The following is a 22,602-nucleotide window of genomic DNA, read 5'->3' on the forward strand; positions in this document are numbered from 1 at the left end:
GGTGGAACTGCCCTCAAAAGTCTAGATAGATCTAGAAACAGAGATTCCTAAAAGACTAGAACTGGAAGGGGCCTTAAGGTCTGCTCCAACCACCGCCTCTGACTAAGGTAAAAGCTACGATCCAGGACCAATGCCCCAGTGATCAAGGCCACTAGGAATTTACTAATGCCACCTTCTTTTGATTCTTCTCAGGAGATTCTCTCTCCTCTTTTTCTGGGCTAATCTTCCATCTTTGGGGGTTATAGATGAGAGACCTTTCAGTGTGGACTAAGAAGGTATTCCAAGCCTCTGGAAGAGAAGGTGGTTATCTAGAGGGTTGGAGTCGTAGGGAGGTGGTTAACAGCAAAACCAGAAAAAACATTTCCTTGTACAGATAATGGAAGTCTCAAAGGGACTCTGCAGAGGGGTCTAAGCATCATAGTCATCATGGAAATAAGTGGAACCCACAGTGACCACTTGGGAAGCGTGGCACTCACTTGAATGTATGTATTTTGTGTTCTGGGAGTCTGGGCACACACACGTGCAGTTAGAAACTATACATGGAGCTTCTTGTATTCAGCCCATTTTAGTTGAGGGCCCTCCCTCAGGCTGCTGGGGGCATCTCTGTGCCCAAGACCATAGAGCTGGCACTGGACTGGAGCAGACGGAGGGGAAACATTGATTACTCCCACTTCACAGATTGCTTTTTTCATCTTGAGAAATACTATCAGAAGGCTAGTCTCATTGGTAGTAGCAAAGATGCTTATTTTTCCACTCGCCACATTTTTCTATCTCTCCCAATAATTTTAAAAAACGCTTTTCAGTTGGAGCTGATTTGGGGGCTTTGGAAGAAAGAGAAATATTTTTAATAGACAAAGATATATATTTTAAATATTCCCCAAAGTAATACTTTCATTTTAAGAAACACCAGTAACAACAGGTTTTAGCTTCAGAGCAGAAAGCTACTCTTGTTAAGCAAATATTCTTCCCACTGCTAGGCTCAGCTTACTGGCTTCCCCGGGCACCTGCATGGTGACACTAAGAGAGGTTCGGACAGTAGTTTTCAGATTTTTTGCTAAGCAGTCGTTTTTCAAGTACAGATAAATCTAGGTTAAAGAAGAACAAGGCTTAATCTTTAAGACTTTGGAGGAGGAAAGAGAAAACCACTAGGGTATTACCTCTATTTTAAAATGCTTTCCGTACTTAATATCTGAAATGAGAAGTTTCTCTTTCTGGACAATCTTCCCCTCCAGGTGCTTGTGAAGTTGATCACAAATGGAGTTGGTGATAGGAATTCTTTGGAGAAAAAGACAAGGAGAACAGGATGACGAGGGGATGTGAGCTAGAATGAGAGAAACGATTTCACCAAGCCTACATAGTTTTCAGAAGTCAGTGGACTCTAATTTCCCCTATTTCCTATGTTTTACTAACTTGGTTCCTTTTGTATATGCATTGTCATTTTGGTTTATGTTTTCTAATTAACGAGGACACTATGCGAGGTTGGAGGATGGAGGTCATTCTAATGGGTAATCCGGGAAATGTGGGTTCTTACGGGGTGGGGCCGCACTTGGTCCTTGTCCCGCTGAGTGGGAACCTGCTGGAAGAAGTCTCCTGGATCTCTTTGGGGTGGTGTCAGATCAGGGATCATCCTCCAGCCTCTCTCCTAGAATTGCCTCTTTTTTTTAAAAAAAAAAAAAAAAGAACTCTTCCAGTTGAGGCTTCCTGGGAAAACTTTTTGCAAGTGGCTTCGTTTTTTTGTTTTTATTTGTATTTTTAAAGTTTCGACTCTTTGCCTGGAGGACACACTGGTGATGAACGCCTTCACACTGTGTCTTTTTGGTTGTTGCGGTTCATGTTCCCTAAAGGGAAAAAAAATTGCCCTTAAGAGATTAAAGCTGCTTGATTCATTGCTGTGTGATTCCACATGAACAAACTGTTACACTGAAGCTGCCGCTGCGCCTGCCTGCCCGGCGACCCGCCCACCCGGGCCTGCTCTCCGCCCTCCCCGTTCCATTTGACAGGCGTTTCCTGAGCTTCGGACTTGTGCCAACCTGTGCGGGGCCACAGAAAAACACAGAATAAAAGGACAGGCCTCCCTCTTGAGCCCCGTGTCCAAGGGGGTGTATTTGAATGTATGTGCGGCCAGTTTGTTAATGGTCTTAAGGACTGTTCTTTCCTAGGGAGCACCTCGGACCGTCCCCCTCCAGGACATGTCCCCACCCCAACAGGCGCCTTGACCATTCTAGATACCTTGTCAGTATTTGGGAATGTGGGTGCAACCCCGCTTTCCATTTCCTCAGCCATCCGAGGACATGAACTTTCTCCAGTGTCTGTAGTTCAAGAATCTCTCTCTCTCTGAGCTGCTTTTAGCCTAAGTCCCAAGAAATGAGGCAGATTCGCGGCTCCCTCACAGATTATGAGGAGGCCCCTAGTCAGCCCGTGGTCGCCTCACCTCCTTTGTCCTGCCTGGTTTCGCATTGGGATGGGAGGTTATCAGGAGGGAAAGGATGGAAGAATTAAAGGCTGGATAGTAATAAAATGTGACTGGAGTGGGCACGGGAATCATCCAGGTCACTTCCTCTTCCCCTTGTTTTAAGTAGGGGCCACATCTGCTGGGCCCCTTGCAGATGCTACTAGGCACGTGCTCTTCCTCTTGAAACTTAACCCCAGCTCTTCTTTTTTAAGAATTGAAGAATAAGGGGCCAGAGCGATAATATAACACATAGGGCATTTGCCTTGCATGCGGCTGAACCAGGTTCAATCTCTGGCATCCCATATGGTCCCCTGAGCCTGCCAGGAGTGACCCCTGAGTTTAGAGCCAGGAGCACCCTGCATGTACCCCCTACCAAAAAAGAATTGAGGAAGAAGAGTTCCTCCAATGCCCTGTGCCCTCTTTTTGACTGATTTTCAAGGGTCCGAATAAACCCAGTCCTTTGTTATGTACATATATATATACAAACACAACATTCTGCTTGCAAATGAGTGGGATACCCAAATGTTTCAGAGGACGTTTTTTATATCATTTTTTTAAATTTTCGCCACGCCCAGCAGTGCTCAGGGCTTCCTCCTGACTCAGTGCTCAGGATCTCTCTTGGTGGGGCGTGGGGGACCATGTGCAGAGCTAGGGATCGAACTTGGATCAGCTGCATGCACGACAAGCACCTTACCTCTGTACTATCCAGCAAGCTGCTGGGTAGTTTTTTTTTATCGGCCCGTCGTGATTTTTTTCCATATAATTAAAATGACTCTATGTCCCCTTAATACATTCCTGGAGGAAACATGTCATATGAATAAATATGGACTCTTGGGAAGTGACAGATTTGTAATGGTGTATCCACATTTATAAGTACCACCACCAGCCAGCCAGCTCTTTGTTTTTCTTTGAAAATCACAACCCATAAAGGACTGGAAAGAAAGCTCCACCAGCCTGTTGGTCACCTATTTAGAGTTAGGCCTCAGTTTAGAATTGAGCATAACTGCCTATGAATTTTTGTGTCCATGGAAAAGCAGGATTGCTTTTTTTGTATGGGGAGGGGCAGGGCATAGTAGGGAATAGAAGGTTCTGGATAGATTTTCCTCCAAAGATCTGGAAATGCATGTCCCCACACTATCTCTCCGAAGAAGACTTCTGCAGGAAGGGACACAGATGTGCAAGGGTCCTTCATTTGGCTGAGGGAAAAGTGCCAAGGCTGAATGTGACACTGTTCTATGTATTATCAGTATTTTTTCCTAAGAAAAAAAAAAGCACACATTTTGTGAGTAAATGTTTCCTTAATGCATTGGCTGTGTGGGAGAAAGTCTTGGGTATTTTAAGTTCAAAATCAGTTGGACAAAGTCAAGGTAAGGCCAAGCTTGTTTGTCTTCCTTCCCTCTCATTTTTAATGGGGTGAAAAGAGGTTACTGTACTCTGCCAGGGTCAGCCGTTAAGAGTTCCAAAGAAGCCGTGGAGCCGTCTCAGCAATAGTGGGCACAGCCTCTGGCCTGGACTTGCCTGTCCTCTGCAGGGCCCTGTGTGGGGTCAACCCTAAGCCGACAGCTGAGTCCTAGTACGAGAAAGGAGAACTATGCAAGGGGAAGTGATCTGAAATGCAGGGTATGGATTTGCTTTCCCCAGTGCTCTTTACCCATTTGTCCTCAGGGTCTTCCCCTCCCATTCATACTAGCGATAAATAATGTGTTGGTGTGAAGGTTACATTCCACCTGCCGTCTCCACTAGGATGGGTAAGGGGCCTGGGGTCTGGTAGGCTGCCCGCCACCTCATCACACCAGCCCAGCTGCCTCTTCTCGGCATCATCAAGAAACATTTTGACAAAGAGGACTGAGAATAGGGCATGCCCCCTCAAGGGCCCTTCTGCCAATAGGAAATGGCCCGGGACCAAATGGGATCGTGTGATGTTTAAACAGTACCAAAGTATGTTCTTTAATGTCTATTTGCCTGCTTGAGGACAGGCCCAAGTTGAAAATATAGTAAAACTAACTCATGAATGTGAACGATCTGTTTCTAGTCAGTCTTTGGAGATCCATCTCAGACCAGCCTTGGGTCAGGCTGCCACTACCTGGGCATTAATGTTTGGTGCTGTCTTTGCCCTGGGAGATGCCTCATCTTGGCTTGACTCGCTTTGGCACTCAGAACGATGGAAAAGACTGAAGTTGGCACGTCTGGGTGTACGACTGGCTTTTAAATTCGAAGTTATTTTCAACTTACATATTCAACAATTCATACTCCTAAAGCACAGAAAATTTGAGTCCTTATACATGAGGGTTATACACAAAACCTGATGTTTCAAAAGACCTTTGTTTGAAATCATGATTCAGGGATTCCCTGAATGTGCTTAATGTCAGTTTCTCGTCCTTGGAGAACACACATCTCCCGGTCTCCCCTGACTGTAGGACACCTCCAGTCATCTGTGAGCCTCTTCAAAAGAAGAGTGGTAAAATATTAGCAAGAATCTAGGAGCCAGGTGGAGATAAGAGAACAGAACTTCCTTGTCCCTGGCACCTTTGTGACACAAGGTTCCACAAGTTTCTCTCATTCTTCTGGAGATGGCCTTGGGGAGTGATCTCCTTATCTAGATGCAAGATGGGAGCCTTGATATCACCTGTGGCCTAGAGACCACCTCCACCTACAGCCCCCCCCCCTTTTTTTAATTGAATCACCAGGAGATACAGAGTTACAAAGTTGTTCATGGTCAGATGTCAGTCATACAGTATGTCAACAGCCATCCCTCTACCAATGTATATTTCCCACCACCAATGTCCCCTTCCCACCAGTTTCTCTTCTGCTACTGTCTACCTAGCCTGTCTCTATGGCAGATACTTTCTGTCTCTGTCTCTCTTCTTCCCCCCTTCCTTTTCTCCTTTCCTCCCTCCCCACCCCCTCCCCACCTGCCTTTTGGGCATTATGCTTTGCAATACAGATACTGAGAGGTTGTCATGTTTGTTCCTTTACCAATTTTCAGTATCACTGTCCTCCCGTTCATCGATTTGCTCGAGCGGGCCCAGTAACGTCTCCATTAGAGACTTTGTTGTTACTGTGTTTGGCATATTGAATACGTCACAGGTAGCTTGCCAGGCTCTGCCGTGCGGGCGAGATACTCTCGGTAGCTTGCCGGGCTCTCCGAGAGGGGCAGAGGAATCGAACTCGGGTCGGCCATGTTGGCTGCATGCAAGGCAAACGCCCTACCACTGTGCTATCGCTCCAGCCCACCAATTTTCAGTATACAGTTCTTATTCAGAGCGACGATAGTGGCTCCTTTTCTATCCCAACTGCCTTCTCCCCCAGCACTTGAGGCAGGCTTCCAACCACGAACCAATCCTTGTTTCTACTGTCCTTGAGTATTAGTCTCATAGTATGTTTTTTTTTCAATTCCACAAATGAGTCCAGTCATTCTGTGTTTACCCCTCTCCTGACTCATTTCACTCAGCATGATATTCTCCACATTCATTCATTTATAAGCAAATTTCATTACTTCATTTATTCTAACAGCTGTATAGTATTTCACTGTGTAGATGTACCATAGTTTCTTTAACCAGTCATCTGTTATCAGGCACTTGGTACGTTCCCACAGAGACTGGCACATATCAAAAAGAACAACTGCAACCAAAGCTGGCATGGATGCAGGGAGAAATTGTTAATTGTTAGCGAGAAAGCCAACTTATTTAGCCTTTTTGGCAAACAATATGGGCATTCCTCAAAAGCTAGGGATTGAGATTCCATACAACCCAGCAATACTGTTTCTGGGAATATACCCCAGGGGCCCAAAAACAGCACAAGTGCCATCTGCACTTCTTTGTTAATTACAGCACTATTCACAGTAGCCAGAATCTGGAAACACCAACAGCCTTCTTTTGCTGCCTAGGCTCAAATCATCAGAGGCTGGTACCCCAGCCCTCTCCTAGGGCACTAGCTAAAGGTTTGGATCCAATCTTCTGTGTTAGATCTCCTTATCTAAACCTGACAGAGACTGACAACCCAAGAGCTACCTTTACCTCCCTTTAGAGGGGTGGGAAGTAACTCAAGGCAGGAAAGTTTGGTTTGGTTTTGATATGGGCAGGAGGGTGGTTTTTTTTTTTTTCAGTTTTTTTATCATTTGGTTTGGGCCCACACCTGACTGTGCCCAGAGGGGACATGAATGGTGCCAAGGATCAAACCCAGGTCAGCTACATACAAGGCAAGCACCCTACCATGGCAGGAAAGATTTGAGATACAGCGTGGTGTGGGAGAGAACCTGGGTCACTGATAAGAGAAGCAAGCAGGACTGGCCACTCCTGAGAGCTGGGGTGGGAGATGGTTTCTTCTGGGCTATTCTTGGGAGGGGAGAAGACGAGAAGGCTCAGAAGAACTGAGCCAAGTCCCAAGTGAGGGACGGGGACAGGTGAGTGCCAACCTGGCAGCATGAAGCACAGATGGGTCAGAGATTCCAGAAGAATGGGGGACAGTGCTGGCTGCAGCACCATGGCCATCACCCAAGAAGGATCTGAATAGTCGTGAATTCATGCATTTGACAAATCTAGTCTAAGGCCTTACCACATTAAGGAGCCGGTCCTGTCTTCAAATGTGCAAATCTCAGAAAACAGTGACTTAAACACATGCCTGTGTTTAACCCCAATAGGACTCGATGGAAAACCCCATTGCTGTGAGAGGATAAGGTGGGAAAGCCCGGGCACACTGCCTAGGGTAGAACTGCCAGCACGTGGACAGGTGCTGCTCCAGAGGGGTTAAAATGGTTGGTACTGTCCTAGGTGACACAGAGACTAGGATGTAAGATTTTAAAATGGGAGAAAAAATAAGCCAGCCCTGGTCATCTAAAGCCAAGTGACTAAAAAAAAAAAAAACCTGCACTGTCCACTGTCCTCTCATTGTTCATTGATTTGCTCAAGCAGGCACCAGTAACATCTCCATTGTGAGACTTGTTACTGTTTTTGGCATATCGAATACACCACGGGGAGCTTGCCAGGCTCTGCCATGTGGGTGGGATACTCTTGGTAGCTTGCCGGGCTCTCCAAGAGGGGCAGAGGAATCGAACCCGAGTCAACCACAGGCAAGAAAACGCCCTACCAGCTATGCTATCACTTCAACCCAATAGTAATAATAAAACCAAGTGACTGCTGAGAGAGGAAATGGGACAAAACCGGTGACTGATTTCCAGGGCCACAGTTGGCCTCCACGGGGCGGGGAGTCAGGCTGCAGCACCACCTCAAGAGCCTGCAGGCCAGAGTGGGTTTCTGCTTGCTAGGAACATGGCAGTTTTATTTATTTGGGAGGGGGGCGTACCTTACAGAGCTCAGGGTCCATTCCTGGAGGTGCCCAGAAGACTGGGTGTCCAATCAGGGTCAGCTGCATGCCAGGTCAACAGTCCAGCCCATAGATGTGGTGGTTTTAAGGCAGTGCCCAGACAATGCCTGCTGGAACATGCCAGGACTGGCTTCTAATGCCCTAAGCCAGCACTGTGCGAGTTCTGACAGCTGGCCCGGCCTACTTACATTCCATTCATTCATTCAGTACACTTGACTTTTTCACCCCGTAACAAGATGCCATCAGATCTTGGAGGGATGCAGGCCCCAAGGGTCATAGAGCATCATGGGAAAAGAATATCCCGTTCTGTGGGAAGAGAGTTCAAGGACATATCTGGGGCTTAAAAAAATACTGGAAAAGAGTCTTCTGTAGTTTTACCTAGGTCTTCTCATTAAGACCTGGAAAGAGTGGGGTTCACGGAAATGTGGCATGGCAGAGCCAGTTTGATCCCCAGCACTACACAGTCCCCCGAAGCAGGCACACCCTGGGGAAGCCCCTGCGACACTGGACCCTGTGAGCCTCTGGTCAGGTTGACTGAGAATTGCAGGAGGGAACCCCTGGGCCCTTAAGCATTAAATGGGAAACTCTGCCAGTTGCTAAAAAAGGACCCAGAGGGAGGCTGAGTCCACCCGCTGAGCAGCAGAAGCAGCAGAGTCGCTGGCACTGGGGAGCCTTGTAGTTGCTTTCTAGGAATTCGACATGTCCATGATTTGGAGATCTGCGGGGGACCTGGGCTAGCCCTCGGGGAGTTTTCATTCTCTCTCTCAGTCACCAGCCTCCAAGAGAAGAAAGCGAGTTCCACAGGATCTTGGCAGCCTGGAACTCAAGTCTGAGACTCAGGTGATGAATGTAAGAATCCTGCATCAGATACTAGGGCCGTCTCAAGGTGAAAAGGGGAAGCAGTTCTGATGCTACTTGTGCGCTGGTCAAAGCTCCCTGGAGGCTGGGGAGAGACCTCAAAGGGCTGGGTCGGAGCACACTTTGTCCTGGGGAGGCCCAGATTCCATTCCCGGCATGCCTGCGTCCCCAAGCACCACCACGAACAGCAGCTGAGCACCAGCTGATGAGGCTCAAAATCGATTTGCTCGAGCGGGCCCAGTAACGTCTCCATTGGAGACTTTGTTGTTACTGTGTCTGGCATATGAGCGATAGCACAGCGGGTAGGGCGTCTGCCTTGCACGCAGCCAACATGGTCGACCCGAGTTCGATTCCTCTGCCCCTCTCAGAGAGCCCGGCAAGCTACCGAGAGTATTCGATTCGATATTCGAGGCTCAAAATAGACAAGCAAAAGGCTAGCGGGGCCATTTTCCCAGGATGCTCCTCCTATAGGTGGTGGAGTGACTGAGCTGGGCCAAGAGCAGATGCCCTCTGAGCTGTAAAGCAACAGAGCTAAGACCTCCAAGGAACATACTAGGACAATTTTTTCTGCTAGGAACAAAGAACTGACAATAGCTGTCCCAACAAGGGTCAATATTTCTTGGGGGGGGGGGGAGGCTGAGCTCCTTAGTACAACTGGGGACACTGGACAGGCCATGTGGGAGTCTGTGGGGCTGCAGAGAGCAGCAGGCAATCACTCTGGCTCCCAGCACTGTGATTGGACTTTCATTTCTATGCTCACCTAAGTGTCCACTAGGTGGTGAGGGTCTGTGCCTTGCTGAGGACCCATAACCCTCCTGCCACCCCAGACCACACCCACAGGCACATACTGGAGGCCAGTCCCAGGGTCTCTGGGTCCTCACACAGGCATGGGGCTGCCCACAGGCTGTCCTGGCAGACTGACCCTACATAGTCAGGTGTCTGCGTACCACGCCCTGGCCAAGAGCATGGGAGCATGGAGAAACTCCCCAACCCGCCCCACCTGCCCTGACAGCGGAAGACATCCAACAGGAAAGCAGCCCTGCGGGGGCCTGGACACCTCCATGTCTGGTCCCTACACCCGCCCCCTCCCCCTGCCCCCCTTGGGGCGCCCTTGGAACCCAGCTACTTCTGGGTTCCACTCACCCTTTTTCTACCCTATCCCTGGCCTGCCCTGCTCCTCACAAGTGGGTGCGGCTGCTCTTCCCTACCCCCACCTTTGCCAAAGGTTCTCCGCCAGACTTTGAGGACAGGCTTTGGTCAGGGATGCGTTCTGGGGCGGCAGCCGGGCCAAGAAAAATCCAGGGACTCCCGCGCTGTGCACCCACTCTTTATTTATTGCTGTTAGCCCAGGCCCAGGGCCTGCCTGGCCGGGGAGGGGCGGTCCTGGGGAGCTCCCCACTCTCTGTGGCCAGCGAGCGAGGCCTCAGCGTGCTCTGGCCGAGGTCAGGGCCCGCGGCGGCGGCGGCAGTGGGGGGGCGCGGAGCCCTCGGAGGGCGTCGGGGCGCAGGCTGGGCAGCACGCACGGCCTGGTGCGCAGCGCTTAGCCTTTGGTGTCGCCGGCCGGGGCCTCCGGGCAGAACTCATCCATGAACTCGAGGAAGTGGCCGAACTTGCGGCCGTCGCCCAGCCCGTGCCGGGCCTGCGGCTGGCTGTTCTGGAACACGGAGCGCAGCGAGGTGTGCACCAGGCGCTGGTAGCGCGCCCGGAACTCCTTCAGCAGCCGCTTGGCCTCCTGGAACTGCTTCTGGTTCATCAGCCGCTGCTCCGTGCGCCGCCGCAGGATCGCCCCTGCAGGGACAGACGGACGGACGCCCGGGGTCCTCAGCCTGCGCCCCTCCCGCATGCACGGGCAGGGAGGGCGGGAACCCAGAGCTCCTAAAGCCAGAGGGGCGCTGGCCTTGCACGACCCGACCCGGCACCCCACACAGTCCGCCAGCCCCACCAGGAGTGGCCCTGAGCCGGAATTAGGTGTTAAATTAAACAAACAAAACAAAACACACGGAAAAAGACAAAACCCAAGCGGCCTCTCCTGACTGGGCCTTGGGAGCCCGCTTGCAGGGGCCCCTTCTGCATGCCTCCCGCTCTGCTGTGAGACCAACAGGCCCTGCACTCCCCGGGCCTCGGTTTCCCCACCTGCACCCAGGAAGGGCAGCAGCTCCCTGTTCTGACCCGGAGCTCACAGATCTTGGGCCCAGTGGTACCTAGTGGAGCCTCTGTGATGTTCCGGGGGTCTCGCATGCGGATGAGGAGCTCATCCAGCAGCTGCGCCCGAGTCTTCCTGGGGGGCGGCAAAGGGAGCCTCTGGGCCTGACAGAAGTGGAGGGAGAGAGAGGGTCATCCCATCTGCTCACACTACCCAGGCCTCCCCCTTTCTAAGTCATAGTAGGTTCCCTAGAGGTGTGGGGAAAGCGCACCCTTTTGTAGGGCTCCTGGTCGGGGTGCCACTAGATGGAGTGGGGTTACCTTTCTCTCCTTGGGGACAAACGGCTTCTGGAGGGGGTCTAGCTTGGGCCTGTTGGAGCGGTACACGATGGGGTGCTTCAGCATGCGCTGCAGAGCCTGCGTGTTCTTCTGGATGCCTGCAGCGGATGGGGGGGGGGGGGCGGGGAGCAAGGCTGTGTGGCTGAGGCTGGCGCTCTGTGCCACCTGCTTTATCCCCAGCTCCTCCAACTCAGTAGTGCCCCCCTCCCCATCTGCGCTTCTGCCAGTGATGCTTGCCCCTCTCTGAGCACAGAAGCAAAGGGAAAGTGGCGGAGACCAGAGCCATAGTCCAGCAGGGAGGGCGTCTGCCTCAATCAAGGTGGCTAAACTGCCTTGAGCCCCGGCACGGCATGGAGTCCCCCAAGTACCACCAGGAGGGATCCTTGAGTGCAGAGCCAGGAGTAAGCCCTGAGCACAGCTGTGTGTGTGCCTCCAACACACACACACACACACACACACAAAGGAAAGGCTCTGTAGGGAAAGGGCCCTCACGTAACTCCATCAACTTCAGAGCCCGACATCCTGAGTGCCCAGCTGAGGGCCATGCAGGAGGCAGAAAGAGCAGCACAGGTGGAACCCGGGTGTCGGGGAGGGCACTGCCGCCCAACCCCTGCCCCACTCCAGCAGTGGGAGACAGATGACAGTGCCATCAGGGGCTTCTCTGGGCTGGAGGGAGTTCCAAATCCAGTCCCTCCTGGAGACTTGTGCAGCCTTCGCAGGGGCTCAGGCTGTGACTCCGCAGCCCTGGGCTGTGCTCTCCTGGTGGGACAGACAGCGAGGAGAGTCCCCAGGCGCTGGCTCTTCCCCTCACGCACCCTTGGGCTCCGAGAAGGTGGGATCCGACTTGGCTGACAGCAGCTCTTCGTAGCCCCGATACTTGCTGGGGAGGGAGGCAGATGAGGCCTTCTTCATCTTTGGCTCTTGGGGTAATTTGGGGGAGGTGCTCTCTGAGGTCCCCCGCCGGAGAATAGAGGAAGGCAGCCCGCTCACCTGTGTGGGGAAGAATACTACCATCATCCCTCCAGGAGGAGGCCAAGACCACATAGTTGCATCATCCCCGGGCAAGGAGTAAACTCCGGGCCCCTGGAGGATGGTTCTGGGTGAGGCAGCAGGAGTCTTCTGACCCAGCTCAGGCCACTAGGAAGCTTTCTGAAGGAAGTAATGCCTGAGCCTGAGTCTGAAAACCCCGGGGTGCAGCACAGGCGGGGGGGTGGTGAGGGGTGGGCTGCTCACGGTGAGAAAGGATGGTGGCGGGCAAGGATGGGCATGGGCACGGGACACAGGGGAGACAGTAGGGAGATGTTGGGGAGCCCAACACTGGTCTGATCAGAGCGCACCACCGAGGGAGGGGCTGCTGGAGCGGAAAACGGGGCCCACAGTGAGCACTTTGTTTTGGGGTCACATCTGGCAGGGATCGGGGCTTACTCCTTGTTCTGTGATCAGGGATCACTCCTGGTGGGGTTTGAGATGGGATGCTGGGGATTGAACCTGGGTTGGCCGCATACAAGGCAATGCCACCCTGCTGTACTATGGCTCCAGTCCCAATAAGCACTTTTAAGTGCCTCCGAGCTTATGTGGCTTGGCTTATATTGTATTTAATTTTCCTTCACCCTGAGAGCAAGCCATGGAGTTTGCAGGATCTGAGCCAACAGTCTGCACTCACATTTTCAGCCTCCCTTATGACCTGGTAAGAAAACTTCTTAAGGAGCCTGTATTTCATGCACAGAAGTAGTTTCCTTTATGGAAACTGAGGACTGACTAAAGAGGAAGTACACCTGTAAGAAATGAGACTGCATTAGTCTTTCAAACACACCCCACAAGGGAGTTTTTAATCCAAGGATGTGCTACTTTAAGCAGCAAATTCCACCTAATAATTCAGGAAGCACTAACACCAACTCTTCACACTTTTCCAAAATCTAGAAGAGGGGGCACTGGAGAGATAGCACAGTGGGCACTTGGCTAACCCATGGTCCCCTGAACCTGAAGGAGTAATCCCAGAGTGCAGAGCCAGGAGTAAGTGCTGAGCACCGTTGGTGTGGCCCCACTGTCCAAAAAAATCTCAAAAAGGGAACAACTCTACCCTTCCCAACTCATTCTCTGAGATAAAGCACCCTGGAACCCAGCTAGGGAAAGGTATGATGACAAAAAAAGGATGACTATAGCCTATTACCCTCTTATGAATACAAACACAAAACTCCTAAAGCTCCTTCCAAAACTCCTCCCTAGCAAGCCATGATTAAAGTGGGATTTATCCCCAGAATATAAGATTGGCTTCACACCTGGAAATCAGTTAATACCCTATCTATAAAGCACCAAGCCCACTTGGATCATCTAAATCAATATAGGAAAAGATTGGACAAAATCAAGCACCCATTCATCTCATAAAACAATCACCCAACAAATGAGTAGAAAGGAAACCCCTCAACCCAATAGAGGACTTCTACGAAAAACCATCACTCAGTGGTAAAAGACTGGAAGCTTTCCTCTAAGACCCAGGGTGACAATAAGAGTATCTTCTCTTGCCACTTTAGTCAACACTGTTCTGGAGGGCATAGCCTGGCCAATTAGAGAAAGAAACGATCATTTTCTGGACTCTGTGACTCATATTTGATTTTACTGTGTGCATACTAGGAAGCTCAGAATTGCATTTTGGGAATATACCCCTCTCGTGAGCTGGAGCAATAGCACAGTCAATAGGGCGTTTGCTTTGCACGCAGCCAACATGGCCAACTTGAGTTCGATTCCTCCGCCCCTCTCGGAGAACTCAGCAAGCTACCGAGAGTATCTCGCCCGCACGGCAAAGCCTGGCAAGCTCCCGTGACATGTTTGATATGCCAAACACTGTAACAAGTCTCACAATGTTACTGGGCCCGCTCGAGCAAATCGATGAACACCGGGAGGACAGTGACAGCGACAGTGACCTCTCTCATGAGAGTCCCAGTGCTAGGCATGTGAGTGAAAGAATGACCTTGGGCTTATTTCCTTGTCTGTCTATATTTCCTTTTATCATATTCTCACTTATTGATTTTTTATTCTCATTGTTTTTTCTCTGTTATAAAAAAAGATCTGATAGAGTAGCTCAAACTGAAGCTTTTTTATATTCTATGAATTTATAGGTCACTGTAAGTCATTCCTAGGGGAAAAGAAAGATAGGAATTACCAGGGAGAATGGACAGGAGGGGATCAAAGAGACAGCACAGAAGTTAGGGAACTTGCCTTGCATGGAGCTGACCCAAGTTTGATTGCCAGCATCCCATATGGTCCCCTGAGCCTGCCAGGAGTGATCCCTGAGTGCAGAGGCAGGAGTAAGCCTTGAACATAGCTGGGTGTGGCCCCCAAAACAAACAAAAAGAATGTTTGGACAGCAGAGTACTTTGAAAAGATCAGCTGGAGAGCAGATTGGAGGGGCAGGATCAGAGATGGGGAGCCAGAGGTAGAGAGATCAAGTTCCAGAGGCCCTGCCAAGCCCTCTGGCCTCACGCTTTCCTTCCCTACGTGTCACTCGTCGGCTGTGTGGACATCGAATCAGTGGAGGTACCTGCTCATTTTAGCTTCCTGTCTTTCCTCTCAACCCTGCTCATCCTCCTTGCTCTTCCCAGAATGCCTTTGCTGTCCACAAATGCTCCCTGTGAACTCATCCCCAAAGACCAACTCATTTGAATCTCTTCTAGGAAGTCCTCCTGGTCTGAGGCAGAAACATCCCTTGTATGGCTCCCAACTCTGAGCTTTACCCAGTCTCAGCTCTGAACGACCTGCACCATTTGTTTCCTAGACCCCCCCATTGGATTGAGGGCAGCTTGGGCTGGGGCCTCTGTTCCCCGGATTCGTAGGTGGCATCAGGAGAGAGGTGACTTTGAGCAGACCAATAGAGGCAGCGGCTAATGAACCTTCCACAGAACTGGTCAGAACACTTCCTGGCCAGCGCCCTGATGCCTGCACCCCAGGCCCATGACTGAGCAAGTCCCCTCCCCACCCAGAGTGTCTCCTCCACATGCCATGGATCCATGAAGTTCCCAGAATGCCCCATGATACAGTTGATGGGAGGGGCTGGGGGGCTGGACCCTGGAGTCTCCAGCCACAGGGCAGCTCTGAAGCTAATGCAGAGCCTGTGGGAGATGGGGCCCGGCACCTGGGTCAGGAAGAAGGACTCGGTGCTCTTGGTGTCATCCTCTGAGATGTGCTCAGGGCTGGCGCGGCCGGCGGCATCGCTCTGTGGGGATGTGGTCTCTTCGCTCTGCACGGTGGAGTCGGAGCAGATAGGTGGCAGCGGCACAAAGGTCCGGTGGGTCATACAGATGCTCTCGGTGGGCATCTCTGATTTTGGGGAGGTGCTTTGGATCCTGTCCAGCAACTCGGGCTGCCCCACCTCTGATGGCCTCAGCAGCTCTTTAGAGGGGGAGCTGTCTGCCATGGCCCGCTGATGGAGAACCACCTGCTGCTTCGGCACCTTCGGGATCTGGGTTTTCACCTGTCCGGAGAGAAGGGCGGGGAGGGGTGACCTCAGCACTATCTCTCTACAGAGGTGAGAGATAACACCTGGGCTTTGGGGAGGTGGTCCAGGCTTGTACCTGGGCCTCTGATTTTCCCCCAGCTCCTCAGGGCCTCGGTTTCTCTGTAAAATTGGGGGGAGGGAGCAGGTTTGATGACCTTGGGGACCCTCTCCCACTCTGACTGTCCTGGCCCTCCTTGGGACACCTATAGTCACAGAGCAAGGCGAGGAGTGTTGGTTCCCAGCTGCGTGGGACCTGGCTGCCCGGACCCTGCCTGCACCTCCCCGGGGACGCCTCACCTTCCGCGATTTCTTCCGGGGCATCGTCATACGGTGCTTGCTCTTCACTATTTTCCTCCGAACAAGGTGGATCCCCAGACGCTCCTGCAGGAAGCTTTTGAGCAATGGAGGGGCGCCTGGAGCCACGGGGGAAACAAAGCCACGGCTGAGGGATGTTCTCTTGTTTTCTGTTGCTCAGGTCAGAACCCAGGAAGGGTTCAAACCCTGGATGTGTCAACATGCGAACCCTTGCACCCTCCAGGGCTGGGGCCACCCCCAGGCCCTAGGGAGGAAGAACAAGCCCAAAGACGTGAAGGCCACAAAGGCAGGTGGTCCTGGGGAGGTCCACAGAGGGCCTGGACCCCCACGAGCCTCCTGACATGGCACTTGGGGTGCTCTGGAGGGAGGCCCCACACCGTCTTTGATGTGATGGGAGTGGGAGAGGGTGTCGCCAGGCCTGACTGCGAGGCTGACCTTTCCCAGGACTGAGATAGCCCTCGGGTCCATTCCAGCACCCTCTTTCCTGCTGAGCTACCATGATGAACCTCTCTGAGCCTCAGTTTCCCCTCTGTGCCTGGAGACCATAAAACTGCTGTTTCTCTGTTCCCCAGTGCCTCAGGCTCTGGCAGCAACGGGGGTGAGGTGCCCATCCTACTTCCTGGCACTGGGGTCAGGGGGAGCGGCGCCCTACCTCGAGTATGGGCCACCAGCGGGTTGTTGTGAAAGACCAGCTCACAGAGAGATGGGAAGAGAGCTGCGGGAAGGATGGCGTCTTCCTTGCTGATCTGTGAAGAAGGGAACGAGGGTCAGGCTGGCCCTATTCTCACCTCCGCAGCAGGTGCCCGACTGGGCAGGTGGCAGCTGTGGGCACTGTCGCCTCACTCCATCCTTGGGTCCCATCTGGCTCCTTGCAGCTGAAATCCTGCCCAACCATACAGTTTCACCAGTTCACTACAGGGGGTGGAGCCTACACTGTGAGCTGGGCGTGTGCATGCTGACAGCTCACACAGCCTGGGAGGAGAGTCCCACAGCCTGGGGACAGGACACACTTGCTTGCCATCAGGGTATGGTCCTCTGCTTCATCCTCTTCTCCAGCACCTGCAGCCTGTCACTGGCCCTCCTGGGCCCTGGTTGCTGCAGGGACAGAGCATGGCAGTCTGGCCTGGACTAAGCAGGACAGTGGAGGGAGGCAGCCCTGGCAGATCCTAGCCTGTTAAAAGGTGGCCCAAACCAGGGGCCAGAAATCCACCGTCCTCGTGAAGCAGTGGGGGAGCATCTGGGGACCGCCAGGGCAGGCCATAGAACAGGGGGGAGCCCTCCATGTACAGGCCAGCATTGTACCAGGGGCCTTCCTGACGCCTGGGCACAGGGGAAGGCGCTGGGTTCCATCTGAGGCCCGCAGAGGCCATGCAGGCCGGGGGGCTGGAGCAGGGGGAGCACAGGAACCTGGCTGCTTCCTCGAGGGCCCCCCAGGTGGGCTCAGGCCCTGCAGGTGATTAATTTACTCATTCTCCTACACTGCTGTCCACTCAGTCGGCCAACAGGTACCAAATCTCAGCTCTTGTCAAGCTCTGGGCTGGGAATGAGTAAAACAAAATCCTGTGTTCAAGGAACATTGCATAGTGGGAAACAGCAATATGGAAGGCCAGTCACAGAGGAGTGTCAATATTACAAGGCGGACAAGGGCTATACAAGAGAGGCCCATGGTGGGCTGGAGCCTTAGGACAATGACGGAGGGCATTTGCATTGCATGCAGCCGACCCAGGTTCAATCCCGGGCATCATATCCAGTCTCTCAAGCGCTACCAGGAGTAATTTCTGAGTGCAGAGCCAGGAGTAACTCCTGAGCATCACTGGGTGTGGCCCCCAGTAGAAAGAGAGAGAGAGAGAGACAGACAGACAGACAGACAGAGACAGAGACAAAGAGAGGGACGGAGGGAGGGAAGGAGGGAGGGAGGGAGGGAGAAGGGAGAGAGGGAGAGAGGAAGGGAAAGAGAGAGGGAGAGGGAGAGAGAGAGAGAGACAGAGAGAGAGACAGAGAGAGAGACAGAGAGAGAGAGAGAGAGAGAGAGAGAGAGAGAGAGAGAGGTGACCTGGCCTCCTGGGGAGGCGGGGCAGGAGTGCTGGGATGTGAAAGCCAGCCAGTTAGGACAAAGAGGAAACGCAGTGGGGCTGGACTCTGGCAGGACAAACTCTTCATTGGCCCCAGCACTTGTCTATTTTTTTCTTCTTCAACTTTTCATACAATTTTATTTTCTCCCCTCAAATATAATAATATAATAAACAAATTTTGTCTTAACTGGAGCGTCATAAGAACAGGTTTATCCAGCCCACTCACAGGGCAAGGCAAATGCTGCTTCTTGAAATGGTCCCACCATGGACCCTCTGGTCATCCAACCCGAGTCTCCCCCTTTTTTCTGGCTTTATCTTCACTATATTGTGTGGCCTCTTTACTGAATCGCATTCCGGACTTTAACTTGTGTGTGGCTTCCATGATTCTTCCATGTTTTTTACACAGAATGTGTCTGACCGTTACTGCATTAATGCCATCACCTTTGGGACCCTGAGCCGCCTTCTCCACATCACTCCCAGAGGCTTCTCCCCCTTTCCCTGATTTTCTTGAACCACTTTTCCCTCTGGGAGGCATCTCCGAAACTTGCTGATGAATTCCCAACTTAGCCCTTGTCTGTTTTCCAGACCCCAGCTAGACTTCTCTCTGCTCCCAGGCAGTTCGATGAAGTCAATGAAATCGGAAGTAATACATGTTATTTCCTCCTGCATCTCTCCTCATCCTTCCTCCACTCAACCCTCCACCAGACATTTATGGAAGAAACCAACCAAGCCCCCTAAATACCTATGAGATGCCTGAATCACAGTCAGAAAGGGAGTGTGGAAACTCGCTGGCCAGCTTGAATTTTGTACAAGCAAAAAATACAGCCACATCTCACTGTATCACACTGCTATTTTGAAAACAAAAATGAAACCCCCAAACAACAAACTGAAAGTGTGTAGCAACCTTGCATTGTAGGAATCCTGGACACAGGAGAAGACAGTACAGCAGGTAAGGCACTTGCCCTGCACGTGGCAGACTCAAGTTTGAGCCCCAGCATCCCATATATAGTAGCCCAAGTTCACCAGGAGTGTTCCCAGAGTGCAAAGTCAGGAGTAAGCCCTGAACGCTGTTGGTTGTGTCCCCAGTCCAAGTCAGAACAAAACCCAAAAATGTGTGTAGGAAGCCTTTTCCAACAGCAAGTGCTCACTTTGGTCTTGAATCAAGATGGGTATAGTGTTGTATTAGCCATAACATTCTATTATGGCTAATATAGCACTATACCCCAGTCTATTCTATGACACACAGAATAGACTACAACATGGGGTAGGGACCAGAGAAGTAGTATACAGTGGGTAGGGCACTTGCCTTGCATGTGGCCAATCTGGGTTCAATCCTTGGCCCTCCATATGGTCCCCCTAGCCCCTACCAGGAGTGATTCCTAAGTGTAGATCCAGGAATAAGTCCTGAACACAGTTGGGTGTACTTCCTATATATATATATATATATATATATATATATATATACACACATATATAAAACATATATGTACATATATATGTGTATATAAGGAAATTTTATATATCTATATCTATCTATAATATATATATATATATATATATATATATATATATAAAACGGAACTCTCTTACACACTGGGAAACCCAACTGTGGTTCTCACTGTATCATTTGCTTTCTGGCTGCCAACAAGGCAATTCACAAACAAGTGTGGTGGCTCTCTGCCAACAAAACTGCACCCTCTGAGGCGCCTGTCCACTAAGTCACAGACAAAGCTCAGTTTGCTGCAGCAGCGAGGGCGCCTGCCACCAATGTGGGAAGGAAATGTCCATGCGAGAAGAACATGTGAAAGGCCTCACAGCAAGGGGAAAAGAATCCACTGCTGGTGGATTCTGAAGGCCACAGAGGGGCTTAGATCAAACAGGGGCCAGACCCAAAGAAGGTCAAAATTTTCATCCTTTGGGAACTGATAAGATAGATTTTTACAAATATGAGAGCCCACGTTAGATACGACTTGGCAACAGTGATTACCACTTGACAAAGGTCATGGTGATGGACTAGGTATGGGTGGTAAGGAGGGATAGGAGAAAGGGAATATCAGGGACGATAATCAGATTTTGGTTTGGGAACTTGGGAGGATGGCAGGGCCATGTGCTAGGATCTGGAGCAATGAGGAATATCACACTGGAAGGGAAAGATGGCTGATGTGTACTTTGGGAATGTCTTTATAGATCCAGGAGTGATGTCAGGCGGGCAGTGGCCTCAGTGCCACGGAGTAGAGGAGCGGGTCAACGTGCACCAAGCCTGAAGTCACTGGGGCCCCTGGCTCAGGGGGCTGCTGCTCTGGAGAGGGGGAGAGGGAAGAGAAGAATTAGGGGGGAGGGACGGGGAACAGGCCTGGAGGGACACTCACGGCCCATCACATGACCAAGGCTCAGACCACTGGGTGCTTTTAGGCTTCACAGGCCTGGCAGTTAGTGACACAGCAATTTCACCTTGCTGCTGGAGCACCACAACCATCTGAGATAATTCACAAACAAGTGCAGCGGCTCTCTGCCAATGAAACTGCACTGATAGACCCTGGAATTGGAATTTCATATCATTTTACCATGTCAGGAAGCATCAGCCTTTGCCTTTTTGCCCCCAATCACTTACCAATGTAAAAATTATTAGCTTAAGACCTGTAAAACAGGGGCTGGAGCAATAGCACAGCAGGTAAGGCGTTTGCCTTGCACGCGGCCAACCTGGGTTCAATTCCCAGCATCCCGTATGGTCCTCTGAGCACTACCAGGGGTGATTCCTGAGTGCAGAGCCAGGAGTAACCTCTGTGCATCGCTGGGTGTGACCCAAAAACAAACTAACAAAAAAAGCTGTAAAAGAAAAATCCAGGATCTACAGACAGAGTTTACGGGCCGCATCTGGCCACTCCCTCAGTCCATAATGTTCTCTGAGAATACAGACACGGTCTTCACCCCACCTCTCCTTTAGTGCTACAAGGGCAGCATAGAGTAAGGGCCACAGAGTACTGCATTTACTTCTGGCCTTGAGAGACAATGTTGGTTGACATCTTACCAAGATACTAATGAGGAGGGAAGGGGAATGAGGTTACAAAAAAGCCTAATATGCACAGATAAATAACTGCACTGCTGGTTAAAGGATAGAGTCTCTGAAGTGCAAATCGGATGCTCTGGCAGCAATCCTGGCCAAGGTCAGAGAAACAGCTAAATTCCATGACTGATCTTGCAGAGATGCCAGCAGCTGAATTATTCCAGACAGGTGCAGCCCAGATCTCTGGAGTCCTGGCGGGATGGGAGTAGACCTAGAGCCCACCTGCCAGGGGCCCGGTGCTCCACCCACCTACATCCAGTTCCCACTGCTGCCAGAGAAAGACTCAGCTTCACGACTGATCTCGGAGAAGTGCCAGAGAGATCCCGGCAGCTGACTGTCCCAGCACCAAAGCTCCTGAAGCAACACCTCCAAATTTCACAGAGCCACAGCCCAGGAGAAGCATAGAAAATTAGATGGGGAAATTGAGTAGAAGCCCACTGAGCTCTGTAAGTGAAACTACTAACACAGAAGGCTCAACCTGGGGAGAGGGGGCAGAGGCTCAGTAAATCCTCAGGCCATGGCTAGCAACACCATTATGAGACACATGTTGTAACAAGCAATACACAGATAATTATTTCATGCCTGCTAAGGGGGTGGGTGGGAAACCAGGGACAATGGTGGAAGGGAGGGCACATGGGCAGTGGGACTGTGTGTCTCTGAAGTGCAAATCGGATGCTCCAGCAGCATCCAATTGAATACCTGAAACAAATGAACAACTTTGTACATCATGATGGTTGAATAAAGTTCATAGGGGGAAAAAAAAGCAGCTGACCCAAAGTAGGATTTTGGTGTCATTTGTCAGGCTGCAGAACTCTGCAGAATTCTATCCATATATCTAAGTCAGGTGGTTGAAAAAGCAGAGGAAGGGCCAGAGAAAGAGAGGAAGAGGGAGAGAGGGAGGGAGGGAGGGAGAGAGAGAGGAGAGAGTGACAAGGAGAGAGAAAGAGAGAGGGAGAGAAAGATGAAGATAGGGAGAGAGAAAGAAAGACAGAAAGGGAAAAGAGGGAGAGAGAAGGTGGGAGAGAGGTAGGGAGGGGGAGAGAGAGAAGAAAGTGACAGAGAGATAAAGAGAAAGGGGGAGAGAGAGAGGGAGAATGAGAGGGAGGGAGAGAAAGGGACAGAGAGAGGGAGGGAGAGAGAGGGGGAGAAAGAAGAAAAAGAGAGGGAGATAGAGGGAGAGAGACAGAGGGAGAGAGGTGGAAAGAAAGAGAGAGGGAGGGAGAGAGGGAGGGAGAGAGGGAGAGAGAGGGAGAGAGAGGAGAGGTAGAGAGAGGGAGAGAGAGGGAAAGAGAGAAGGAGAAGTAGAGAGGGGGAGAGAGAGGGAGAGGGAGAGGAAGAGGGAGGGAGAGAGGGAGAGGGAGAGAAGGAGGGAGGGAGGGAGGGAGGGAGGGAGAGGGAAAGAGAGGGAGACAGAGGGAGACAGAGAGAGAGAGGGAGAGGGGGAGAGCGTGTGCCCTCACAGGGCTGAGTGGGTGTGGTTTGTGCATGCAGGAGGCAGGGTGGGTCTGATCCCAGACACCCACGGTCCCCCAAGCATAGAGCGGGG

General features: G+C 51.5%; 1 protein-coding gene and 1 pseudogene across 1 annotated transcript in view; both read right to left on the minus strand.

Annotated features, from left to right (window-relative positions):
• Positions 1-10,112: 10,112 nt before the first annotated feature.
• Positions 10,113-22,602, minus strand: part of XRRA1 (X-ray radiation resistance associated 1) — a 77,084-nt gene continuing 64,594 nt past the window's right edge. Inside the window, exons 13-19 of the mRNA XM_056115870.1 lie at positions 16,573-16,666; positions 15,903-16,018; positions 15,243-15,581; positions 11,929-12,103; positions 11,096-11,211; positions 10,834-10,939; positions 10,113-10,420 (exon numbers count right to left, since the gene is read on the minus strand). Of these exons, the coding sequence (XP_055971845.1) occupies positions 10,173-10,420; positions 10,834-10,939; positions 11,096-11,211; positions 11,929-12,103; positions 15,243-15,581; positions 15,903-16,018; positions 16,573-16,666 (1,194 nt within the window). The 3' untranslated portion in view covers positions 10,113-10,172. The remainder of the gene's footprint in view (positions 10,421-10,833; positions 10,940-11,095; positions 11,212-11,928; positions 12,104-15,242; positions 15,582-15,902; positions 16,019-16,572; positions 16,667-22,602) is intronic.
• LOC130025042 (peptidyl-prolyl cis-trans isomerase NIMA-interacting 4-like) lies at positions 18,130-18,536 on the minus strand (annotated as a pseudogene).

The sequence above is a fragment of the Sorex fumeus genome, unplaced genomic scaffold (assembly GCF_029834395.1).
Source record: "Sorex fumeus unplaced genomic scaffold, SorFum_2.1 ptg000030l, whole genome shotgun sequence".
NCBI lineage: Eukaryota > Metazoa > Chordata > Mammalia > Eulipotyphla > Soricidae > Sorex > Sorex fumeus.